At 42.2% G+C, this 25,681-nt stretch overlaps 2 protein-coding genes across 2 annotated transcripts in view; both read left to right on the top strand.

Annotated features, from left to right (window-relative positions):
* LOC311283110 (uncharacterized protein) overlaps window positions 1-25,681 on the top strand; it is a 790,474-nt gene that overhangs the window by 532,789 nt on the left and 232,004 nt on the right. Inside the window, exons 16-18 of the mRNA XM_084397300.1 lie at window positions 4,114-4,265; window positions 4,499-4,703; window positions 10,353-10,487. Of these exons, the coding sequence (XP_084253426.1) occupies window positions 4,114-4,265; window positions 4,499-4,703; window positions 10,353-10,487 (492 nt within the window). The remainder of the gene's footprint in view (window positions 1-4,113; window positions 4,266-4,498; window positions 4,704-10,352; window positions 10,488-25,681) is intronic.
* LOC311283112 (epidermal growth factor receptor-like) lies at window positions 13,601-18,630 on the top strand. The gene is made up of 4 exons (XM_084397301.1): window positions 13,601-13,710; window positions 14,696-14,837; window positions 15,202-15,318; window positions 17,522-18,630. The coding sequence occupies exons 1-4, from the start codon at window positions 13,648-13,650 to the stop codon at window positions 17,602-17,604; spliced, it is 405 nt and encodes a 134-aa protein (XP_084253427.1). The 5' UTR covers window positions 13,601-13,647; the 3' UTR covers window positions 17,605-18,630.

The following is a 25,681-nucleotide window of genomic DNA, read 5'->3' as shown; positions in this document are numbered from 1 at the left end:
ATGTAGGACACCACGGCCGTGTTGTCCGAGCGGACTACGACGTGTTGGTCCTTGATGTGGGGACAAAAGCGCGTCAGCGCGTTGTGAACTGCTAGCATTTCCAGGCAGTTGATATGATGGAGCTTTTCTCGTTCTGACCAGAGGCCAAAGAACGGCCTGCCCTCGAGCAGCGCTCCCCATCCCGAGGTGGATGCGTCCGTAGACACCACTTTCACTCTCGAGGAAGTCCCCAGGCTTACACCTGAACGGTACCAATCGCCCGCCGCCCATGGTCTCAGGGCTGCTGCGCAGTCTTGATCGACTTTGAGGCGCAATCGGCTGAGTGCCCACGCTCCGCGTGGCACTCGCGCTTTCAACCAGAACTGCAGAGGGCGCATGCGAAGCAGGCCCAGCTGGAGAACTGATGATGCTGAGGCCATGAGGCCCAGCATCCTCTGAAAACGTTTGAGCGGGATAATCGCACCGCAGCGGAAGGACCTCGCTGCGTGCTGTATGCGCAGCGCGCGCTGTTGCGACAGCCGCGCCGTCATAGAACGAGAGTCCAGAACGATGCCCAGAAACGAAATAGTTTGGCTGGGGTTCAAGGAGCTCTTCGTCCAATTGATCGTGATACCAAGATTCTCGAGGTGACCGAGTAACATGGTTCTGTGCTCCACGAGCTGAGATCGTGATTGAGCTATGATCAGCCAGTCGTCCAAATAGTTCACCACTCGCATGCCCCTGAGTCTGAGGGGGGCGAGCGCTGCGTCCATGCACTTCGTAAATGTACGGGGTGCCAGGGACAAGCCGAATGGCAGGACTGTATACTGGTATGCCCGACCCTCGAAGGCGAATCTCAAGAATCGCCTGTGGCGTGACGCTATCTGTATTTGGAAATACGCGTCCTTTAGATCTATCGACATAAACCAGTCTTCTCGGCGAATGTGCGCGAGGATTTTGCTGGTCGTGAGCATTTTGAAACTGCGTTTCACTAAAGCTCTGTTTAGTCGTCTTAGATCTAGTATGGGTCTGATACCACCGTCCTTTTTGGGGACTAGGAAGTATCTGCTGTATAGCCCCCCTTCGCTTTGAGCTTGGGATACATGTTGTATCGCCCCTTTGCTCAACAGTTTTGATATTTCGGCGCGAAGTAGGTGTGCTACTTCTGAATTCACCGTAGTTTCGACGCGCGCTGTGAAGCGTGGAGGGCGCCGACAAAACTGTAGCGAGAAGCCTCTCTTTATAATGTCTAGCACCCAGTCCGAAACCCCTGGAAGCGCGGCCCATGCGTCTGCATGGCCGGCTAGGGGTTGGATGCGAAGCGCGCTCCGTTCGCTGTGCGACGGCGGCGCTTCGGGGCGCGCTAGCATAGGCGTTACGCCTGTGACATTTGAGGCGGGGAGCGCGCGTAATACAGCGGGCAACACGCTCATCCTCGACCCCGCTACAGTGTTTATCTGAACGAGGGAGGTCTGAGAAGGTCTCATGGGACTCATGCAGCCTACAAGTGAACGTGGGCGGGGACCGGGCACGTTTACTGCTTTGGCCGCGCTGTCTGCTTGAACAGAGCGGGCGCTCACAGGTCCCGTTTTTACAGGGAGCCTGTGGCTTGCCAGACATAGCGTTTGTGGGCACTGGGAAGTGGGCACTTTGACTATGTTTGTGGCGCGATCGAACTGCGTCGATCTTATGAGTACGGGCCCTGTGTGCAGGGCTGTGCTTGTGTGTAGGGATGGGCACAGGGAAGTGGGCATCAACACTACATTTATAGCACCATCGGCCTTGGCCGGGACACCAGAAAATACACTCTTTTCGGGATTTATCTGGGTAGCCGTAAAAACGGCTTTTGTGTGCAGGCAAGCGGGCAGCTGTGCGGGCTTGTGCTCTGCTGAGAACGCTGAAGCAGTCGCAATTCCTGGGACTGAGACAGCGGTGCGCTTTGGTGAGGGCCCGGTCGCAACGGGGCTTACACACCTGCGCTTTCCTAGGCGTGCTAGGACTTCTTTGGGGCTTCCGGCTTCAACACAACCCTTGGTCGCGGCCCGCGGTGAGTGGGGCGGCGGCTGGTAGAGCGAGAGCGAGGGCGTGAGCTGCGCTGCTGTCGCTGTGAGGGGGCGGCCGGGGGCTGAGGCTGTGAGCTCCGAGGGGCCTGCTTCTCACGGCCCGCTGCGGAACTGGAGCGCTTCGGCAGGAAGTGCTTGAATGCCTGTGACGCTTTCTGGGCTTCGGAAAATCTCTCCACGAACTCGGAGAGAGAAGATCCAAAGAGGCCAGCGGAGGATAGCGGGGCGTCGAGGAACGCGTTGCGCTCTGCATCAGCCATCTCCGTGAGCGTCAGCCACAAATGCCTCTCGGCTACGGTAGCGGAAGCCATACAGCGTCCCATGGCTTGTGCTGCAGCCTTGGTAGCGCGGAGGGAGAGATCCGACGCGCTTCTCAGGTCCGTGATGCAGATAGCTTCAGGTCCCATCTCGTCCAGTTTGCGGAGGAGATCGCCTTGGAAAACCTGAAGCGTGGCCATGGTGTGCAGGGCCGATGCCGCCTGCCCAGCGGCGGAGAAGATCCGCGCGAGCAGCGACGACGTCATGCGGCAGGCTTTTGACGGCAGCATTGGCTTAGTCCGCCGTCCAGCAGAGGGCGGGCAAAGGTGGGCTGCTATCGCCTGTTCCACCGGCGGCAGAGTGAGGTAGCCTCGGTCCTGAGCATTATCCAGGGAGGAAAATGCTGGGGATACAGACGAACGTGTTCGTGCAGAAAAGGGAGCGTTCCAGGCCTTCGCCACTTCTTCATGAAGCTCAGGAAGAAACGGAGCGGGCTTAGACACAGGAGAAGTGCGCTCACCAGGGAGGAAGCTACCATCAAGCCGGGTGCGCGAGGGGAGTTCCGGTGCAGACCACTCGAGGCCGAGGCTCGCCGCGGCCAACGCGAGTACTCGCATGAGCTCCCTCTCGATGCTAGCTCTAGCCGACGGCTTTCGGGCAGGAGGCGTGAGGTCCGCAGAGCTCGCCCAGTCCTCACTGCCTGAAGCTAGCAGAGAGCAGGAATCCTTTTCGACCGACTCGACTTCAGAAACAACTTCCTCAGATGAAGCGGCGGCAGACTGCGGGCGCTGAGCATCGGGAAGTGCTTCGGGGGAAGCCGGCGAAGCTGGCGGGCGAGCCGGCGAGCTTTGTCGGGAAGAGGGTTCCGGGGCCCGCTGCGAGCGGCGCTTCTTGCGGCGCGGCACCGCGGCGGGGGGCGCAGGCTCGGAGAAATGTGCCAGGCGAGTCCGCAGAGTCACCATCGGCAAAAGCTCGCAGTGAGGGCAGCCGCCGTCAGCGAGCGCGAGCGCTGCGTGATCTTCGCCCAGACAGGAGACGCAAATAACGTGGCGGTCTCCCTCGGTGAGCGGGGCTCGGCACGAGCCACAGGATGGCATCTTGATAAAGACGCGGCTCTTTTAGGGGTGAGTGTTCAGGGAACACTGCACACACACACACAGAACAGAGCAGGTAAAAGGATATGAAGCGCCGGAAAGCGCAGCAGGTACGGCAGTAGAGGCGGCGAAGGCCAGCGGCTTCAAGGGCTCGTCCCGCTGAAAAGCTTGCCTCGACGACGCTTGCTTCTTCGTGATCCAGCGATGCGTGAGCTTCGCTGAAGAGATGAAAATCAGTTGAATCAGCCTACTCGAGCTCCTTTTATAGGGGATGGCCACACCCGTTTCGGCGGGATGTGACGAGGAGCGCGCGAAGCGCTCTCATTGGTCTGATGTTGCATCAGCCCTCGCTCGATAGGCTCATGCAGTTGCCGCAGAACAGCCAATGAGTGAGCGAGCCGTCTCGCCATGGCTGTGCACTGCTGCAATGCGTTTTACAAATATGAAAATTAAGGATAATTTTGCTTCAGTATTTCGTGAAAAGAGACTTTTCCCGCAGCGTTTATTCAAACGCAGTACGAGAGAACTCTCGTAAGAGAACTGATTCCCAATGTGTTTGAAATTATGTTCAAAAATAATTTGGCTGGGAGGTTTTAAACAAATTGCACAAAGAAACCAAAAGCATTTTTGCTTCTACTGGAATTTGAGTTTTATTATGCTTTTTTCCATGAAGGCCCCAGTGGATTGAATTGTTCTTTCTTTCTCTGTGTGTGTTTAAGTGTGTCGGGGAACGAACATCAAACTGGCCCTTCTGGGAACAGTGGATGAACATTATCAGATCCTGGTAAAAATGTACAGCAACTGCACCGTGGTTCTGGAAAACCTGGAAATCACATATCTGACTGAAAAATACGACTTGTCTTTTCTCAGGGTATGGTATATATATATATATATATATCTGTTTACAAACACTACGTTCAGTGCTATTTTACTGTTATCTTACTGTTTGGTTATTGTAAGTCATCTATATACCAATGTTTTATTATATTTTGTATTTCATGACAGATGCCTCAACAATATTTGAATTATGCAGTATAACAACTCTTTATATAGTATTAGTGATGGATGTTAGTGAGCTTTATGTGTAATGTTTCTGATTTTTAGAGCATCCAAGAAGTTGGTGGGTATGTTCTTATTGGGCTCAACTCAGCTCCCAGCATTCCCCTTGAGAATCTGCGCATCATTCGTGGCCACTCCCTTTATGAAGACAGATATGCCTTGACCGTCCTAATAAACTCCGACAACAGCATCGGAAAAGGCGACAGCATCGGAAAAGGCGTGAACCAGTTACCACTGACTAGCTTAACTGGTATGTGGTTATATAAAAGTGTTCTTTGTCCTAGTTTTTTTTTTTTCTTCCAAATGAGAATAACACTTTAACTTTAACGCTTCTAACTGACCTGTGTGTCTTTCGCACATTTGTTTTGTAGAGGGAATAACATTCATTAATCTCCTGGTTTAAATGTTTTTATTTGGTCTTTCAGCAGAAAATCATTTGTAACTACACTTTTTTTATGCAAACAAATAAAACTAACATCCTGACAAATAAGAATGAAAGAAAACAAAATAAAACAAATAAATAACAACCCACCCAAAAATTCAACCCAAAGGTGCTATCCAGTGGTAAAAGCAGGTTATGAAGGCATAGTAAACATTAATCACTAGCTTGCAGAAAAGAAATAAAAGGGGACCAAATTTTTTCAAATAACAAAATCTTGTTTTTTAGAGCACTCCTAATTCTTTCTAAATGTAGTGTACCAGTCATCTCTGTTAGCCATAGTTTAATCGTTGGAACTTCCTTTTTCTTCCAAAACAAAAGAATAAGTTTTTTTGCAGAAATTAAACCATACGAAACAAAATGTTGTTGTACCAGTGTAAGTCTAAAAAACTCTTCCGAAACTCCAAATATAATTAACATAGGATCTGGTTCAAAACATATGTTCAATGTATCTGAAAAAACCTGGAAAATCTTTTCCCAGAAACTTTGTAATTTTGGACACATTACAAAGCAATGAGACAGGCTGGCATCTAAAATTTGACATTTGTCACATAATGGAGACACCTCTGGAAATATTTTGTTCAGTTTAAACTTGGAATAATGAAGCCTATGAAGCACTTTAAACTGAATAAGACAATGTCTTGCATTAATGGAACACCTGTGGATACGTTCAAGACTGCGTTCCCACATTTCACTAGAAATTTCTACTGCAAGTTCCTCTTCCCAGGCCGATTTAATTTTCTCCATCGAAGGACCTGTCACCTGTTCTAAAGCCTTGTACAGAGAGGAGATGGTATTACCATCTCTATGACGTCTTTCCAAAAATGCATCCAGATACATAGGCGTGGCAGTAACATAATTAGAAATGTTAGACTTCACAAAGTCTCTAATTTGAAGGTACCTAAAGAAATTATTTGAAGGAATATTATATTTCTTACACAGCTGTTGAAAGGAAGCAAATTTTCCATTAATATATAGATCCCCTATACTTCGTAGCCCTAAATTTTTCCACATCTCAAATGCATTGTCTAACGTCGAAGGGCAAAAGGAGGGGTTAGCTGAGATAGAGAGCAGAAAAGACATCTGGATGAATTTAAAATGCATCTTTAACTGTTTCCAAATACGAATAGAATTATGAATAACAGGATTGTGATTATAAAGTGAACTAGCTATACTTGTGGGTGATAGAAGTATTGCGTTAATGGAATAAGGGAAGCATTCCTCCTGTTCCAGCATCAGCCAGCTCTCCCCTAACATAGTAGAATCTATCCATGTAGTCAAAACCCTCAGGTTTGCCGCCCAATAATAGTAAAGAAAATTAGGTAAGGCGAGCCCACCCTGTATCTTGGATTTACATAGGTGCTGCTTAGAAATCCTATGGACTTTATAGTCCCAGACAAAAGGAACCAGTATAGAGTCCAATTTTTTGAAAAAAGATTTGGGCAGAAATACAGGAATGTTCTGTACCATGTACAAAAATTGTGGGAGAAATATCATCTTAATTGCATTTACCCTGCCCAGAAGAGAAATGGGAAGAGTTCTCCAGAACTTGATCATGGATTTAAGTTTAACCAACAGGGGATGAAAATTAGCCTCAACTAAATTGGAAAACTTTTTTGTCACCTCTATTCCTAGATATGTGAATTGTTCTGAAGCAACCTTAAAGGGCAAGTGATGAAGCCAAGAAGAATCTTTGATGGTGACTGGCATCAACACACTTTTTTCCCAATTAATTTTATATCCTGCAAATGTACCATATAAATTAATCAAATTAAGGATATTTGGAATGCTGCTATTGGGCTCAGAAATAAATAAAATTATATCATCTGCATATAACGCTAATTTATTATCAGTATTTCTGGTTTTATAACCTTTGATACCAGAATGGACTCTAATGGCCTCACCCAAGGGCTCAATCGCTAAAGCAAACAAAAGTGGTGACAGCGAGCAACCCTGTCTTGTACCTCTATATAGATTAAAACGAGAGGATATTGTTTGATTTGTGAGAATTCTTGCACATGGACTAGAATACAACAATTTAATCATTGCAATGAAATTTTCTCCAAGATTAAACTTCTTTAGTACCTCAAATAGGTAAGGCCATTCAATTTGATCGAATGCCTTTTCCGCATCCAGTGACAGAATGGCTAAATCTTGTGCCCGGCCTCTGGAGGAGTACATTATGTTGAAGAGACGCCTAAGATTAGAAAAAGAGTTACGTTTTGGTATGAAGCCGGTTTGATCTGGGTGCACCAAATTTCTAATTACTTTGTTTAATCTATGTGCCAAGGCTTTTGCCAGAATTTTTTGATCTGTATTTAGTAGTGAGATCGGCCTATAAGAACCCAGTTCCTCTGGGTTCCTTCCTTTTTTGGGGATTACAATAATAATTGCCTCATCTAGAGAGGGTGGCAGGGATTGATCTATAAAAGCCTGTTTGTAAACCCTAGATAAATAAGGTGAAAGTAGATCATTATAGGCTTTATAGAATTCGTTACAAAATCCATCTGGACCAGGAGTTTTACAGCCTTTTAGAGATTTTATAGTATCTGATATTTCTTTAATAGTAATGTCTGCACCTAACTCGTCAACTTGTTCTTGATTTAATGAGGGAAGATTCTGTTGGTCTAGAAACTGAACCATAACTGAGGGGTCTATACATCCTTTGGATGAGTATAATGCCTCATAAAAAGTCTGGAACCTAGTATTTATATCCCTAGAAGAAGTGAGAGTTTCTCCTGTGTCTGATCTAATTTTGTATATTGTGCGTTCAGATATAATTTTACGGAGTTGTCGAGCTAAAAGTTTCTGAGGTTTATCACCGAATTCAAAGTATTTTTGCTTTACATAAGGAAAGGATTTTGAAATTTTAGAAGAGAGAATTTGATTCAATTTGTATTTAAGTGCACAAATTTCTTTATATTTTTCAATACATGGATGTTTAGCATTTTCAATATCTAATTCTCGAATTTTGATTTCCAATACCTCTAATTCAGCTCTACTTCTTTTTCTTTGAGATGCCTGATAGGAAATAATACAGCCCCTAATGTATGCTTTAAATGTGTCCCATATCACCCCTATAGACATGTCAGGCTTGTCATTGAATTCAAAAAATGATTTTATCTCCTGTTTTAAGTAATTGATAAAGTCTTTATGTGTAAGTAAATGAGAATTAAGCCTCCAGTTTCTTTGTGGTTTCTCCATATTATCTAATTGAATAGAAAAAGTAACTGGGCTGTGATCGGAGATAACAATATTATGATATTTAGCCGTACATACCTGGGGCAAAAGTTTAGCATCCAGAATAAAATAATCTATTCGGGTGTAGACATTATGGACTTGGGAATGAAAAGAGTATTCCCTATCCGACGGATAGAGAAGTCTCCACACATCAAACATATTAGAATTGGTTATATATGCATTCAAAAATTTACTTGAATTGGAACTAACTATTTTTGTGGAGGAGGATTTGTCCAAATACGGGTCTAGGACACAGTTAAAATCACCCCCAATTATGAGATTTGTATCTGAAATATCAGGAATTAAGTCAAACAATTTTTAAAAAAACTCAGGTTTGTCACAGTTTGGTCCGTAAACATTGACTAATGTCAATGGCACAGAAAATACTTCTCCAACAACTATCACATATCTCCCTTCTTTATCTGAAATAGTTTGATTATTTTTAAACGGAACCCCTTTACGAATAAGGATAGCTGTGCCTCTAGATTTGGCAGAGAAATTGGAATGATATATTTGTCCAATCCACTTGCACCTCAGTCTAACGTGGGCAGTGCGTTTCAAATGAGTCTCTTGCAGGAACATAATATCCGAAGACAGTGATTTTAAATGAGATAGTATTTTCCCCCTCTTAACTGGTTCATTCAGTCCTTTAACATTCCAGGTTGAAAAATTCAGTGAAGCCCCTTTTGCATTTAGATTATTAAACATAAACAGTGATTATAACAGACATCCTAAACTGCTCCAACCAATTACACTGGTAGTTGTTACCGTGGAAACCTTTAGCACCGACCCACCCTCCCAACAAAACATTAGATAATAACAGAACATGTTTAGCTGTTACAGAAACAAATGTACAGCACAACTTTCCACGAAGTTGTAGGCAAGAAAAGAGTAAGCTAAAAAATAAAACGTAGAAAAGAAAAGCCCACCTCCGCATATTACCTTTCAAAGACTTCACAACGGTCCAGCATCTAACGTTAGTCCGCTAATTAAAGAAACTTCCAACAAAACAACAGGAATTCTTCTCGAGTTCTTGTTCAAATTCTACTTTCCTGCCCCAAACTGCTCGGTTGCAAATTTCCATGCTTCGTTCGCATCAGTGAAAAGCTTCTCTTCCTCACTGTACGTCACCCGCAGCTTCGCAGGATACAGAATGCCAAACTTCACACCAGGTTTATCCCGAAGGAGCTGTCGTACTCTGGCAAAGGCCGCTCGAAGTTTGACCACAGCCGAAGGGTAGTCTCTGAAAATCTGGATGGAGCGAGCGTTAAAGGTTAGCTTTCTTTGTGATGACACTTTGCGCATGATGCTTTCCATGATATGGCCATGATGCACTCGAGCGATGAAGTGGCGCGGCGGTTCACTGTCCTCGGGTCGGGATCTAAGAGCTCGGTGCGCTCGGTCCAGAACAGGAAGTTCATCTAGTCCAAGCACCTCCATGAGCAGTTTAGCTACAAATTCTCTGGCACCTTGACCGCTCTCCAAACCTTCTCGGACTCCCGCGATTCTTATATTTTGTCTCTTAGAACGGCCTTCCAGATCGATGCACTTCTCCGTTAGTGCTGACACCTCCTCGGACAGATTCTTAACTTTGGCTTGTAGTTTCGTAACAGCATCTGACGAGGCCGTAGCGGTCTGTTCAAGGTGTTCGAGAGTTGTACGGTGGTCATTTATGGTTAACTGCATTACATCAAACTTCGCATCAATTTTCCTCTCCAGCATCGCCATCTCTCCTTTCAAGCTCTCTGTAATATCAGTTTTAACCTTGCCCAAATCCACTCGGAGTGATTCAATTGCAAGTAGCACAGGGTCATTAGGCCTAACGTTACTCGCGGTTGAGCAGACCTCTTCCGTCTCGCCCGCGCACGCGGTCGAACTTTCTCCCTCAGCAGCATCTTTCTTTCCTTGTTTCTTCGACGGCATTTAGAAAAGCAGGTTGCAAATTATACTGGACGTATGCAACACTATAAAGGCTTTGAGATCCCTTTCGGACTTTTTGTTGTCTTGTTTTGATGAAATTTGAGTGAAAGTCAGCGGAGCTAAAACACACACGTCTTACTGCATCCTTAACCCGGAAGTCCTCATTCATTAATCTCCATGCCTAGTGCTGAAAGTTATATTTGGAAAACAATAATAGACCTAAATTTCAACTGTCACTAAGTGAAGTTCGTCATACAGTACATAAATGCATTGTTCAAACACTGTCATTTTCCCTCCTAGAAATACTGAAGGGTGGAATAAAATTTTTCAGTAACCGTTATTTATGTAATGTGGAGACCATCCAGTGGACTGATATTCTGAACATGGAGACCCAGCCTACAATCAGAAAGCCGGCACCAAACTTGGCTGGATCCTGTAAGTCCCTCAAGATTATTATTATTATTTTAAATATACACGCATATTAAATGGTACTAATTAATTTTGCACGTTGATTAAGAATGTTCTACTCTACCTCCCGCAGGTGAGAAGTGTGACCTGAGCTGTCCCAATGGTTCCTGTTGGGGCCCTGGCCCTCAAAACTGCCAAACAAGTAAGTGGTCCTAAAAACTACTCGAGTAACTGAATCTGAATGTTCTTCCTACTTTCAGGCTTTTTAGTAAATTTGTGAAAACATTCTATGTAGAAGTGTTTAAAAAAACACAACAACAACAACAACAACAACAAAAACACAGAAACCTTTTAAAAGCTAGAGACTGGGAACACAGATACTTTACACTACTATTCAAAAGTTTGGCTCTGAAAACAGTTTATTTGAAGATTCAGTCTCTATAAACACTGCCTTTCTGATAGCCTACTCTGCTCTGATTGGTCAGTTGACTCAGTCTGTTGTGATTGGTCTACTCTGCTCTGATTGGCCAGACAGCTCAGTCTGTCTTGATTGGTCTACTCTGCTCTGATTGGCCAGACAGCTCAGTCTGCTGTGATTGGTCTACTCTGCTCTGATTGGCCAGACAGCTCAGTCTGCTGTGATTGGTCTACTCTGCTCTGACTGGTCAGATAGCTCAGTCTGCTGTGATTGGTCTACTCTGCTCTGATTGGCCAGACAGCTCAGTCTGCTGTGATTGGTCTACTCTCCTCTGATTGGTCAGATAGCTCAGTCTGTTGTGATTGGTCTACTCTGCTCTGATTGGCCAGACAGCTCAGTCTGCTGTGATTGGTCTACTCTGCTCTGACTGGTCAGATAGCTCAGTCTGCTGTGATTGGTCTACTCTGCTCTGACTGGTCAGATAGCTCAGTCTGTTGTGATTGGTCTACTCTCCTCTGATTGGTCAGATAGCTCAGTCTGTTGTGATTGGTCTACTCTGCTCTGATTGGCCAGACAGCTCAGTCTGCTGTGATTGGTCTACTCTGCTCTGATTGGTCAGATAGCTCAGTCTGTTGTGATTGGTCTACTCTGCTCTGATTGGCCAGACAGCTCAGTCTGCTGTGATTGGTCTACTCTGCTCTGACTGGTCAGATAGCTCAGTCTGTTGTGATTGGTCTACTCTCCTCTGATTGGTCAGATAGCTCAGTCTGTTGTGATTAGGGTGACCACCCGTCCCGCGTAGCGTGTGCGCGCACAGCGTTTGAAACCCAATTCATGCGTCCCGCAAATTGAGACCGTGTCACGCATAATCTATGCTTGCTAAAAAAAAGGTTGGTCGCTCTATATCCTCGAGCCCCAAGCAGACAAACGAACATTACTTGACAGTTCAGCACGCTACTGTTGCCACACAAACCCCTCAGTTGAACTGCTAACTGGGTTGTCATCAACTTTTTCGTTGTTGTCATGACAGAGCACGCACGCGCATACCAGACACAATGGGAAGAAACTTTTAGATCTGCGCTTTCCAATTCGAAAAATGGAGAAAGAGACTGTCTGAGAGGCACCGCCATCATTAATTATAAAGAGAAGGTGTGGGTACAAGAAAGACTGGGAAAATGAATATTTGTGGCTGAAAGGTGTTGAGGGGGATACCGAGAGGGCTTTTTGTGACCTTTGCAAAACGTCCTTCTCAATCGGACATGGAGGGGAATAGGCTACGATGTCAATCGTATTTTTTTTTAAAACTGTTCCTGTGGTGTTTAACTACAATTCCTGTTAATCCTATAATTTTATATTATAATTTATTTAAAGTGAATAAATTGTAATGAAAAATAAATAAAATTAAATAGTAAATCGTAAGTGGAAGTGCATCTGTCAATTCATTGAATGTTCAAAATATTATGAATCTTTATTTAGAAAAAAAATACACATTGGTTGGCCTATTCATGAGCATACATCAGCAATTACACATGTTTAGGGGAATAGGGCATTATTAATATACCATGTAATGGTATGAGGTGGTATGTGCTAGAAATGGGTAAACCACTATCAGTGAGTCTGCCCGTGGGGTGGGGGCACCGCCGTGCCAGGCAGTGTCCCCCATTGTCCCTCAGAAACATACCCCTTGTCCCCCCTTGGGCTTATTAGCAGGTGGTCACCCTACTTGTGATTGGTCTACTCTGCTCTGATTGGTCAGATGGCCCAGTCTGTTGTGATTGGTCACTTACAGCTCATGTCAGAAACTTTTTTCTTTTTTTTTTTGGTAATTGTAATTATTGTGAGAATATGGCTAAAACTGATACATTTATGGATGTTTTCAGTAATAAGAGGTTCAGTAATAAGATGGTTATCGGTTATCTTAAACTTGGGTTATCTTGTTTCATGCTGTACTGGTTAGTAATGCACAAAATACAGTGAATTGACAGTTTTTGGATTTCTGTAAGGATTTCTGCTTTTTTGAGTAGTTTTTTTTTTTTTTTTTAAATGCTCCTCTTTAGTTTGTTTAGTTGATCCTTGACTTATATTTCACGACTGCCGAAGAACACTACTTGACCCCTACTTGTCTGTTAGCATCTCTGAAGTTTCTTCTCTCTCTGAATCTAGTGACTAAGGGTGTACTCACACTAGGTACGGTTGCCATGAACCGGGCCCGAGTACGATTGTCCCCCCTCCCCACTCCCCCACTGGCCTGCACTCACATAGGGTTTCAGCATTCGTGCCGGAGCACGCTTACGTCATTATGGTGTGACGGTTTCGGGATAAACAGGAAGAGCGGCGCATCGCTCTGAGTCCATCGCTCTGTTTACTTTGTGGATAATTTTGAGTCGTTTGGTCCACAGCCCTCTCACAGCCTGTTGTTAAACAGATCTATCGCCTTTGTGGCACGAAAATTTTCACGTAATCGTGCTGCTCGTATGAGGAGGTTTGCGTCACGCGTCCTGTTCCGTGCTCCAGCACGGTTAGCGCTCACACTGCATGCGAACCGCGCCCGAGTCCAACTGAACCGTGCTCTGGCCCACCTCTTCCAACCGGGCCAGGGCCGGCTAATCGAGCCGCGCCCGGGCACGGTTCGGAGCACTCACACTAGTCAAACGAACTGCGCTTTGGTGGTCAAACGCACTCGGGCACGGTTCAAACTGGCTAGTGTGAGTACACCCTAAGGTGATCTGTGCGGAGCAGTGCTCGGGCAGGTGTAAGGGACCCACACCTATGGACTGCTGCAATGAACATTGTGCTGCTGGCTGCACTGGACCCAAACCAACCGACTGCCTGGTGAGAAACACATGTGCAGATGCGTTAGATTCATTTCCCAACCATTCAATGTTTGCTCGTTTACCACATACTGTATGCTATATGTGAGCGTAAATACAGTTAGTTAATTAGGTTAGGTATTTATGAACTGAACTAGTGTGAATAACAATAGCAGTATGACTCAACATGTGAGAAATTCACAGCCACTTGAATGTGTTAATAACAACTAAAATAACTGTTTTCTATTTGAATATATATTAAAATGCATTTTATTCCTGTGATCAAAGCTGACTTTTCGGCATCATTTCTTCAGTCTTCAGTGTCACATGATCCTTCAGAAGTCATTCAAATATGATGATTTGCTGCTCAAGAAACATTTCTTGTTATGATCAATGTTGAAAACAGTTGCTATACTGCTGCTATATATATTTTTTTTAGAAACCGTGATATTTTTGATGAATAGATATTTAAAGGAGCAGCATTTTTTTTTAAATAGAAATCTATAGAAATCTTTGGTACAGTCCTGTTTTGCACTTCTTATAGCAATAACTATAACTGGGTTTAACTATAGGTTCTAACCTTGAACCTTGCCCTAAACCTAACCTTAACCCATGTAGTTACCTTAAATTACCAGTACTTTCTTGGGGAAGTACACTGCCAGTACACTATAGTACACATACTGTAGAATATAGTGTAACCACATCTTTTGTAACATTTTAAATCTTGTTACTATCACTTTTGATAAAAATCATCCTTGCTGAATATTCAAAATATTCTTTTTTTTTGTTAAAAACTTTTGCACTATAGTGTACTATATAACATATAAGCCTTTGAAAAAAAGGTTTGACAAGAAACCTTTTAGAAGTTATCTAGCAGCTGGAAACATTTGTTACAGTGAAACATTCATTACCAATGAAGTGCACAGCTGCAGTAAATGTAACCTCAAGGGCAATGAAGATGATTTCGGACGAGTTGCCTCATGGGAAATGCTGTTTGTTTTCTGCAGGCCTGTAAGGACTTCCAGGATGAAGGAACATGCAAGGACGCATGTCCACCGCTCATGCTTTACGACCCTGACACCCACCAGCTCGCTCTCAACCCCGACGGGAAGTACAGCTTTGGGGCAACTTGTGTCAAGAAATGCCCACGTAAGGCCAGGCTGAGACACGAATCTTCAAAACCTGCTATTTATTTATTAGTTTTTTTTTCACTTGAAACACACAATCAGATTCTAATTATATCTTTCATGCAATTTCAGCTGTTAGGTCTTGAATTCTTGCATTCTGGAGATGAATGTTTTAGGTATTCAGGGTTAAAATATAAACAACACAGTCCAGGTAAAGAGAATCACTCTGGTGTGGATCGTGAGCCTGCAACTCAAACTCTGGTTTCTGAATAACATCTCAGAAAGCAGGATAACTATGACAGAATGATTTGACGCATTAGGATTGTGTTGCTGGTTGGTTGTGGTTAACGACTCTGGAATGACTGATGGTTTGATGTTTTTCTCAGGTAACTATGTCGCGACAGACCATGGGGCATGTGTGAGAACATGCAGCCCTGGCACCTATGAGGTGGATGAGGGTGGAGTTCGGAAGTGTAAGAAGTGTGATGGCCTGTGTCCAAAAGGTACAGTTGAGACTGCCGGTCAGGTCGGCAACAAGATGTTGAAAACAACAAGATAAGTGGAAAGATTGTTTGTCTGTTTGTTTTCTCTCTCTATTTTTTCTAGTTTGACAAACACATTAGTCTTGTTTTAGTTGCATTTACAACTGTATTCTAATATAATTAAAGATATAATTAAAACTATGTAGAAGGCATAAAAATGACAATCCATTGCAGTGTCTGTTAGTGATCTGTCCTTCCATAGTATTGCACGTCAACTATTGTAACTAAGCTTTTCCAACAACACAGACAACATATAGCCATGATATGTTGTATTTCAATAAAATAAAATAAAAAACACACACTTATGTGTGTGTGTGTGTACACTATTGTTCAAAGGTTTGGGGTTCTTTTAAACCAGTTCACCAGACCGAGCCAGTAATCAGAGATGAGCTCCTGTCCACTCTCTCCCATACACTCAAAGAGGCGTCTCATCTCAGAGGGACATCTCTCTTCTTCACTGCACTGGCACTTGGGTCCTAGTTAATACAACAATAATGAATACATTATTTTTGTTGGTAAATTCACTCCAACCCTGTAATGCCATCATTACTGTAGGTCTGTATTAGTTTATCTTTATTATTCATTATAATATAATAATAGTAATAACAATTGAGACTATTTAGAAAAAATAAACTGTCTAATTAACAAAAAAAAAAAAATACACCCAGATAAGCAAGATAATTGAAAATCAAACTACTCAATTGATTAATATTGTACATTTTAACTTTGTAACCACTTTAGCCCAATCTGTATCAGCTCCATCAACAAGTTATTGAAGCGTTGACCAGTTGCTCCTCTTGGCCCTCGAGAGCTCGAGGAGCTTTGGGCTGTGCTTGTCCAGCTGTGACATAAACGTCCAGGGGAACCGCAGTACATCTCCAGAACTCCTCGTTCACCTGTAGGACAGCGAATCTTTGACTGCTATTTAAAACCCCTTACCAGTCAGGGATCACTGGTGATCCCAGATTATTTTAGTTCAAAATATGTTTGAGCTTATATATCTCAATATTAATAACAGTCTGGTTAATTTTGAGTCTTGAACTATAAACTCTCAAGTGTTGGCTTTCTAAATGTATGTGTGTTATGTTTCTATTCAGAATTACTTATGAGCAGCAACCTTTTTATTTTGGGCATTTCATGTATGCAGCACTTGCCAAAATTGGGGGTGATGGGGAAGGGGTTGTTAAGGGGGTTTAAAGATTAGCAACATTTGAACTTTATGCAAAGCAAAAAAGTGAATCTACTACCTCATGTCCAAGTCACAATTTCCAAAAAGTTCTCGGAAGTGAGTAGTGTCAGGAAAAACTGAATGATAAGTCACTTAACAGGAATGGTTGGAAGAGGGCAGGCCATCTTTCCTTAAATTCTGCCACACCAGGAGACTTGGCAACACTTCCTTCAGTGGCACATTAATCTCCAACCGACGATAATCACTCAGCTAGCTGTGGCTTCGTGTGTGTCCGTGCATCTGTGTGTCCGTGAGTCCACTGCCAAACTCTGTCGAAGCCAAGACAATGCTTTTGAAGAAGTTACAAACACCTCTGAAACATTGAACTATCATACAAAGACAGCATTACTTATCCAACGCACACACATGTAGATTTATACAGTATGAGCTCAAGTTAACAAACTGTTTGAGATAGAGCACATTCGAAGTTGGCGGTCGCAAAAGTTTGTAGGAAACAGAGCGATACTTTTGCAGATTGCGCAACACAAACACGTTAATTAGGGTAAAATCTAACTTTTAACAATACAAAGAGTTACTCACATGAGGTACGTGAAGTATAAATTATCCGGCTCCGTGGAAAACCCTGTTGGAATAAACTTCTGGAAGCTGGAAGAGACGAGAGTGAAGGATTTGCCCGGGCTTGTTCTTCCGTTGCTGCAGGCGTGGGCCGGTCACGGCTGACACGTCTGATATACACTTTTAAAATGAGCTGTAAAATCAATTTATGGTGAAGTCCAATGAAATTAATTTTATTAAAGAAAATATTAAGTTATTAATTAACTTAATTAACGCAAGTATGCCGCGATGACGTCATGAATATGCTAATTGACGTATGACGTCATCTAGCGACATTTAGCGACTTTTAGGGGAGGCGTTAGCTACTTTCCTTTGAAAACAGTTGGCAACACTGTGTTTCACTGATTTCTGTCTCTTCAGCGAAGCTCTCCGCATCGCTGGACTCTGAGGAAGCCGCCGCCGCCGTCGAATCAAGCGACCAGCACGCCGAGGATTCAGCCTGAGGAAGCCGGCCGTCTTCGCCTCCTTCAGCCATCCCTGCCTGCTTCGCTATCCGGCGATTATATCCTTTACTTGCTCTGTGTTTTTTGTGTGTTTGTGTGCTCGCCCCGCGACACACTTCATCTAAAAGAGCTCAAGGCGTTTGTTGCAAAATGCCTCGCAAAAAGTGTAACGTACACCTCTGTTTCACAGCAGAGAAGAACTGCTTCACTCGGAGTGAAATCTCATTACATCAAGTACATGATATGACATGATACAAACCTGATACCTGTATCAAATCAAATATATCAGTCATGATACAAACCTGATACCTGTATCAAATCAAATATATCAGTCATGATACAAACCTATGCCTGTATCAAATCAAATATATCAGTCATGATACAAACCTATGCCTGTATCAAATCAAATATATTAATTAATGTGTTTCAAGTGTTTTTCTCTTTTTACTTAATGATTTCTTGACATTTTTGAAAAAGATTTGTGATTTTTTTTATTGCTCTCTGAGTATTATATCATGATGATTTTCTCTATGATTCTGTACCATTGATGCAGAAAAAAATGTTTTGGGGCTGTAGGATTACAAATTTAAGAATATGTTTTAGATCTGCTGATCCTACTTCCTTACATAACATCACATAAAAAAACTAAGGTGAACTATACTGTATTGGGCATTCAAGGTGAGCATGAGGGCATCCATTTACTGATTAGATTTAACAGTTTCGTTTGAAGGGTTTTGTTAGTCTATGATCTTTCTACTAAGAGTTGAACTGTGTGAATGTTACAGTCTTAGTTCTCGTGACCATTTGATGTTTATACAATTTGGGGGGTACCATTATCTCAGTTGGGGGTAATTGCCTCTATTGTCTTTAGAAAAAAGATTTAGTAGTCTTCCCTAAGGCTGTGTGTAAGGTTTTAAGGACAGCCCACTGAATTGCCTATAAGATACCATGTAAAGTTACATTAGTTAGAGATTGTTGGACGAACCGCAGCCACGCTCAATAAAGAAGAACTTCTGTTTGAACGCGATCCCAGCGTCTCCTGGTCTGCTTTGAAGAAGGAAAAAGTTCCCAACAGGGCGGGGGAGGGAAAATGATCAATAAATCAATAAAATGTTCCCAAATGAGCCAAGAAATTATGTGGAATAATTGTTATCATGTGCCATCAAAATGTTTTGCAGTAGAGGGTTAATATATATTAATGTCTTTAAATCAATAGTTTCCTCGTCAGTTGTTAAATAAGTGCAATGTAAATATTAATAATGACTGAATCAATAATATGTATGATTCTGTCAATAGACTTTCAGAAATGTGTGTATAATAGCTTAGCATTTCTCAACATGAGGAAGTTGTTTGATAATGTGTTTGTGACTGATCTACAGTCTTCAGGATAATGATTTAAATAGAGAGAGTCACTTTGCATTGTCAGCACATGCTTCAGTGCTCTGAGAGTGTTTATAGTGCTGTGAGTTTAACACTTCATGACTGAGAGCAGAACACAATCTTCATCATCACACAAGACTAAACTACAGCAATGAACACAATCAACATCTTCATCTGGACCATTGCACTGTTTATTCAAGGTTTGTGTAATACAGTTTTTATAATGATTATTAATTCTCGTAATATGTGAAATATATTCATCATATACTGCATATCATCATATATATCATTCTAATTTGTGTTTGTGTTTTCTTCCAGAGTGTAGAGGACAGATCACTGTAACTCAGAGTCCATCAATACCAGCAGTTCAACCAGGAGAAGAAGTCAGAATAAACTGTAAAACCAGCAGTAATGTGTATGTGGCTAGTGGTTATCATTTATTAGCCTGGTACTCACAGAAACCTGGAGAAGCTCCTAAACTCCTCATATATTATGCAACAACCCGTAATACTGGAACTCCATCTAGATTCAGTGGCAGTGGATCTGGCAGTGATTTTACTCTGACCATCAGTGGAGTCCAGACTGAAGATACAGGAGATTATTACTGTCAGAGTGTACACTGGATCAACAGTAAATATGTGTTCACACAGTGATAAAGAGTCGTACAAAAACCTCTGTCAGTCAGACGTCACAGTGACTGCACTGATACAGCTGAGAGAAACTGCAGCTGCTGATGGAGGATCACAAACTACACAATATCAAACCTTTCACACACTTTATTCATTATTATGATGTTAGTAAACATGTAATATAATAATATAATCTAATATCTCTTACTAAACTGGACTTTAATGTGGAGAAAATGTGAGTGTTGCTTGTCCCTGTAAAACTTGCCACTACAATATTATCTATACAACTTAATGGAGTTTATTGAAAATAACTGAGTTTAGTTGGATTAACAGTGTTGTTCATCATTATGCACACTGTATATAATGAATCACTATATAAAGTCAGATGTCAGTGAGTATAAAACACTGAGAGTCCACAGTCTGAGCACAAGCGCTACTCTTCAGCACAAACACAACATTCAATAACAGAAACAACTCGAAATGTCCAACAGAACTGAACATTAGACATTAACATAAACTGCCAACATCTTTCCCCGTGTGCTCTACGATCTACTTCAGGCTTATGATGCTAAACGCAGCCCTGGGCCGTGGACCTGGAGTTCCCAGCATGGTTTGCAAGGGACTGCATTAGGAGAGTCAATTAAGGTATTAAGTGTTAATTTATGTGTTTTACACTGTATCTTGCTCCTGTCTGATCGATTGCTCCTGTCTGCCTCGCTGCCTGCTGTGAGTGTGTTTGTTTGATTCGGTGCGATAAGCTCCGTCTTAGCCATATATTTCTTTGTTTTGAACCATCATTTTACTACCATTTCTAGTTGTTTATACTACTACATTTTACCCAACATCTCAGATTAACCTGACATCGCTAGCTTTTGTTATTAGTACTACTAGCACAAAACGCTAGTAATTCGCTAGCCTGTTAACGCGCCACCCGTGCGCTCAGCTATTTTATTTATTTATTTTTCTCTCGCGCGTCCGCGCCTTTGAGTTCATAAAAAGCTCAGGTGAGTAAGAATCACTCAACAAACACGGTGAGTAATGTCTTGTCCTGTTATTGTCACTTGCACTTCATGTCACATGTTTAGTATAGGCTTCTCTGTCGACAATATAGGATTTATATGTGATAAATGTAAGGAGACAGTTAGGTTGACAGAGAAGATTTCAGAATTAGAAACACGCATCCAAACTTTAATTGAGGATAGTAAGAGTGCTAGTGCTTTAGATGTTTTGGATGCGCATAGAATAGTGAACACTTTACATGAGTCGGTTCTGGCTGAAGTAGAGCCTGTGCAGCCGGGCAAATGGGTGACAGTGAGGGATCGCTCTAGTCGCGGATCTAAAAACCACTCTTCCGTTCCGATTACCATAACAAATCGATTTGCCCCGCTCAGTGAAACACCCACTGAGAATGATTGTGCCCTAGTTATTGGCGATTCTATTACACGGAACGTGAAAATAGAGACACCAACCACCATAGTCACATGTTTGCCGGGAGCCAGAGCGCCTGACATCAAAGCAAATTTAAAAGTGCTGGCTAATGCTAATCGTAAATTCTCTAAGATCATTATTCATGTCGGCACTAATGATGTTCGACTCCGCCAGTCGGAGATCACCAAAATTAATATTAAAGAGGTGTGTGAACTTGCAAGTACGATGTCAAGGACTGTAATTTGCTCTGGCCCCCTTCCTGTTCGCAGGAGTGATGAGATAGTTAGTAGATTGTGTTCGCTTAACGGTTGGCTGTCTAAGTGGTGTCCGCTTAATAATATAGAATTCATAGACAATTGGAAAAGTTTTTGGGGCAAACCTGACCTGTTGAAAAGAGATGGTATTCATCCCTCCTGGGATGGTGCTGCTCTTCTCTCTAGTAATATGGCTCATAGTCTTAGAGCTCAAACATGACAATCTGGGGCTCAGGTCAGGAAGCAGACAGACTGGCTAAACCGACTGTCTGCTAGCGGCCTCTCGTCACCAAGGTCAGATAAATCCCATCACATAGAGCCTCTTTCACCTAGCTATCATCATATAGAGACTGTGTCTGTTCCCCGAATTTGGAAATCCAAAAAACGTTTAAACCCAACTAAGGTTAAAAATTTAATTGATGTTCAACAAATAAAAAACAGCTATAATACAGATGAGCAAATGCTAAAGCTTGGGTTGCTGAATATTCGATCGCTTACTTCAAAAGCACTCATTGTTAATGATATGATTTCAGATAATAACCTAGATGTGCTGTGTTTGACAGAAACCTGGCTAAAACCAAACGATTACATTACTTTAAATGAATCAACCCCGCAAGATTACTGTTATAAACATGAGCCTCGTCTGAAACGCAAAGGGGGTGGTGTTGCTGTAATCTATAGTAATAGTTTCAAAACCACTAAGAAATCAAGTTTTAAATATAATTCTTTTGAAGCATTGGTGCTTAATGTAAAAATATATAGTGTAAACGATAAATCACGTTTGAGATTTGTGCTGGCTACTGTATACAGGCCACCAGGGCACCATACAGACTTTATCAAAGAATTTGCGGACTTTCTATCAGAATTAATATTGACTGCAGATAAAGTACTAATTGTTGGTGATTTTAATATACACATCGATAATGAAAAAGATGCATTGGGATTGGTATTTAAAGACATTGTAAATTCAATTGGAGTTAGACAACACGTGTCAGGACCTACTCATCGTCGTAATCATACTCTAGATCTAATATTATCACGCGGAATAGATGTGGATGCCGTTGAAATTCTGCAGCAGAGCGATGACATCTCAGATCATTATCTAGTCTCGTGTAATTTGCATTTAGCCAAGGCTGCAAAGCCGACTCCGTGTTTCAAATATGTGAGACCTATCACTTCTGCTACTAAAGATTGCTTTATTAATAATCTTCCTAATCAGTTTCATCATCTCAGCATCTCAGATAGCTTAGAAGAACTAGATATTACAACAGAAACGTTTAACTCTCTCTTTTCCAGCACTTTAGACACAGTTGCTCCGTTGCGCTTAAAGAAGATTAAAGAAAATAGTCCAACGCCGTGGTACAACGAGCACACTCGGGCCCTTAAGAGAGCAGCCAGAAAAATGGAGCGCAACTGGAAGAAAACAAAACTAGAGGTATTTCGCATTTCATGGAAAGAGAGCTCAATTACTTACAGAGAGGCTTTAAAAGCTGCTAGATCTGCTTATTTTTCAACCCTATTAGAAGAAAATAAACATAATCCTAGGTATTTATTTGAAACGGTGGCTAAACTAACGAAAAATAAAGCTTCAAGCACCGAAGTTTCCAAGCAACACAGCAGTAATGACTTTATGAACTTCTTCACTTATAAGATTGATAATATCAGGGACAAAATTATAACTATGCAACCGTCTACTACAGTATCGCATCAGGCAGTGCATTGTAGTCTCCCTGAGGAAAAATTTGATTCATTCGTTGCTATAGGAGAGGAAGAATTTACTAAACTCATTAAATCATCTAAATCTACAACATGTATGTTAGACCCTATACCGACTAAGCTACTGAAAGAAATACTTCCAGAGGTCATAGATCCTCTTCTTAATATCATTAATTCGTCTTTGTCTCTAGGATACGTACCAAAAAACTTTAAGCTGGCTATGATTAAACCGCTTGTTAAAAAAACGCAACTTGATCCTTCAGAATTAGTCAATTACAGGCCGATCTCGAATCTACCTTTTCTGTCAAAGATATTAGAAAAGGCAGTATCCTCACAACTGTGTTCCTTTCTTGAAAGAAATGATATCTGCGAGGATTTCCAGTCCGGATTTAGACCGTACCATAGTACCGAAACAGCTCTCGTTAGAGTCACAAATGATTTGCTCTTATCATCCGATCGTGGTTGTATCTCTCTATTAGTGTTACTCGATCTTAGCGCTGCATTTGACACCATCGACCACAACGTTCTTTTAAATAGATTAGAACATTATGTTGGCATTACAGGAAATGCACTAGCATGGTTTAAATCATACTTATCTGACCGTTATCAGTTTGTAGCAGTAAATGAAGAGATGTCTCATCGATCACAAGTTCAGTATGGCGTACCACAAGGCTCAGTATTAGGACCGCTGCTGTTCACTCTGTACATGCTACCATTAGGAGATATCATTAGGAAACATGGAATTAGCTTTCACTGTTATGCTGACGATACTCAGCTCTATATTTCTTCAAAACCTAACGAAACTTATCAATTCACAAAATTAACGGAATGCATAGCGGATATAAAAAATTGGATGACTTGTAATTTCCTACTTCTAAATTCTGAAAAAACAGAGTTTCTAATTATTGGACAAAAAACTTCCTCACGTAATAATCTAGAATACTGTCTAACACTTGATGGCTGCTCTGTTAAGTCTTCGTCGTTGGTTAGGAACCTGGGTGTGCTCTTTGATACCAATCTTTCATTTGAAAGTCACGTGTCTAGTATCTGTAAAACTGCATTTTTCCATCTTAAAAATATATCTAAATTACGTCATATGCTCTCATTGACAAATGCGGAACAATTAGTTCATGCGTTCATGACCTCAAGGCTAGATTATTGTAATGCTCTACTGGGTGGTTGCCCTGCACGCTTAATAAACAAACTACAGCTGGTCCAAAACGCAGCAGCTCGAGTTCTTACCAGAACCAGGAAGTATGACCATATTAGCCCAGTTCTGTCAAAACTGCACTGGCTCCCTATTAAACATCGCATAAATTTTAAAATATTGCTGATTACTTACAAAGCACTGAATGGTTTAGCTCCGCAGTACTTGAGCGAGCTCTTAACGCATTATAGTCCGTCACGTCTATTACGATCTCAAAATTCCGGCCAGTTGATTATACCTAGAATATCAAAATCCACTGCTGGCGGTAGATCCTTTTCCTATTTAGCACCAAAACTCTGGAACAGTCTTCCTACCATTGTCCGGGAAGCAGACACACTCTGTCAGTTCAAAGCCAGATTAAAGACACATCTCTTTGACCTAGCTTTCACATAATACATTATAGACTTCTATAATTTAATGTTATGCTGCATAGATTAGGTCAGCCGGAACCGGGAACACTTCCCAAAAATCCTGATGTACTCGTTACATCATGAGAAGAATGGCATCTACGCTAATTTTAGTGTCTGTGTTTATCCCAAGGTTTTTCCTGCAGCCTGCCGGATCCAGGCCGTATCCAGATCTGACGAAGGACCTTCACCTGGACCGATGACAACGCAGTGCTGAAGTGCCAACTAGTCTCTCCCTATGGAGGATCCCACTACCACTCTACAGATAAGGCGTTGTCGGGAAAATTCGTCTTGCGGTCCTACCCCAAAGCAACAAATAAAATAAAATTCCTTATCAAAATTTATAAGGAAAGACAAGTATTTTGTTTAGGCTTGGCTTGTAGGGAATTCCAAACCTGCGTATATTCTAACGCACATAACTATAGAACCCATTCTAAATGCGCATGTGACCGCCATCAGCGTTTCTCACAGGTTCGCGTTTAAAGTCTGTGTAGAGAGAATGGTGTCGTCTTAGCGGCCCCTAATTTAATAACAAATGATCATTGCGACGGAACCAAATCAATTAAAACTAACTTTAGATGGAAATAACTTAACTCTGCTGTAAAGCCGAAACAATCTCTGTTACCTTAAATTATACGCTTATCTCTGTAAAGCTGCTTTGAGACAATCTACATTGTTAAAAGCGCTATATAAATGAAGATGACTTGACTTGACTATCTCTGAAGGGCCTGTTTCTTTTTTCACACAATTTCTCTGCGTCGGTCTAAAAAAAAAAAAAAAATCCTACTCTTACTTTTTTTGACAGATGCGTTACACCAGCATAGAGACCCCAGCGCCGACAATTAAGCACAACTATAATAATGGGCCGTCGATGTACGAGTTTTATGGGCCGTTTTGACAAAAAAAATGAAACAAAAGTGTGAGATGTATCGGCCCAAAAGCACATCAGCCCAGCGGAGAAATGCCATGTCTGCCAGATGTTCAGTCCGCTCCTGGTTGGACATTTAGAGGAGTTTCTGTTATTGAACTCTGTGGTTTCCATTGTGCTGAAGAGTA

The sequence above is a fragment of the Rutilus rutilus genome, assembly GCF_951802725.1.
Source record: "Rutilus rutilus genome assembly, chromosome: 23".
NCBI lineage: Eukaryota > Metazoa > Chordata > Actinopteri > Cypriniformes > Leuciscidae > Rutilus > Rutilus rutilus.
The sequence above is the reverse complement of the archived record's forward strand: the minus strand, read 5'-3'. Positions and strand labels throughout refer to the sequence as shown.

Bases quoted from the DNA above. Each gene is read 5' to 3' on its own strand.
- LOC311283112 (XM_084397301.1), top strand. From the start codon at position 13,648: ATGGACTGCTGCAATGAACATTGTGCTGCTGGCTGCACTGGACCCAAA. The intron at 13,711-14,695 runs GTGAGAAACACA...TGTTTTCTGCAG, and splicing joins CCAAACCAACCGACTGCCTG to GCCTGTAAGGACTTCCAGGA. The intron at 14,838-15,201 runs GTAAGGCCAGGC...TGTTTTTCTCAG, and splicing joins TTGTGTCAAGAAATGCCCAC to GTAACTATGTCGCGACAGAC.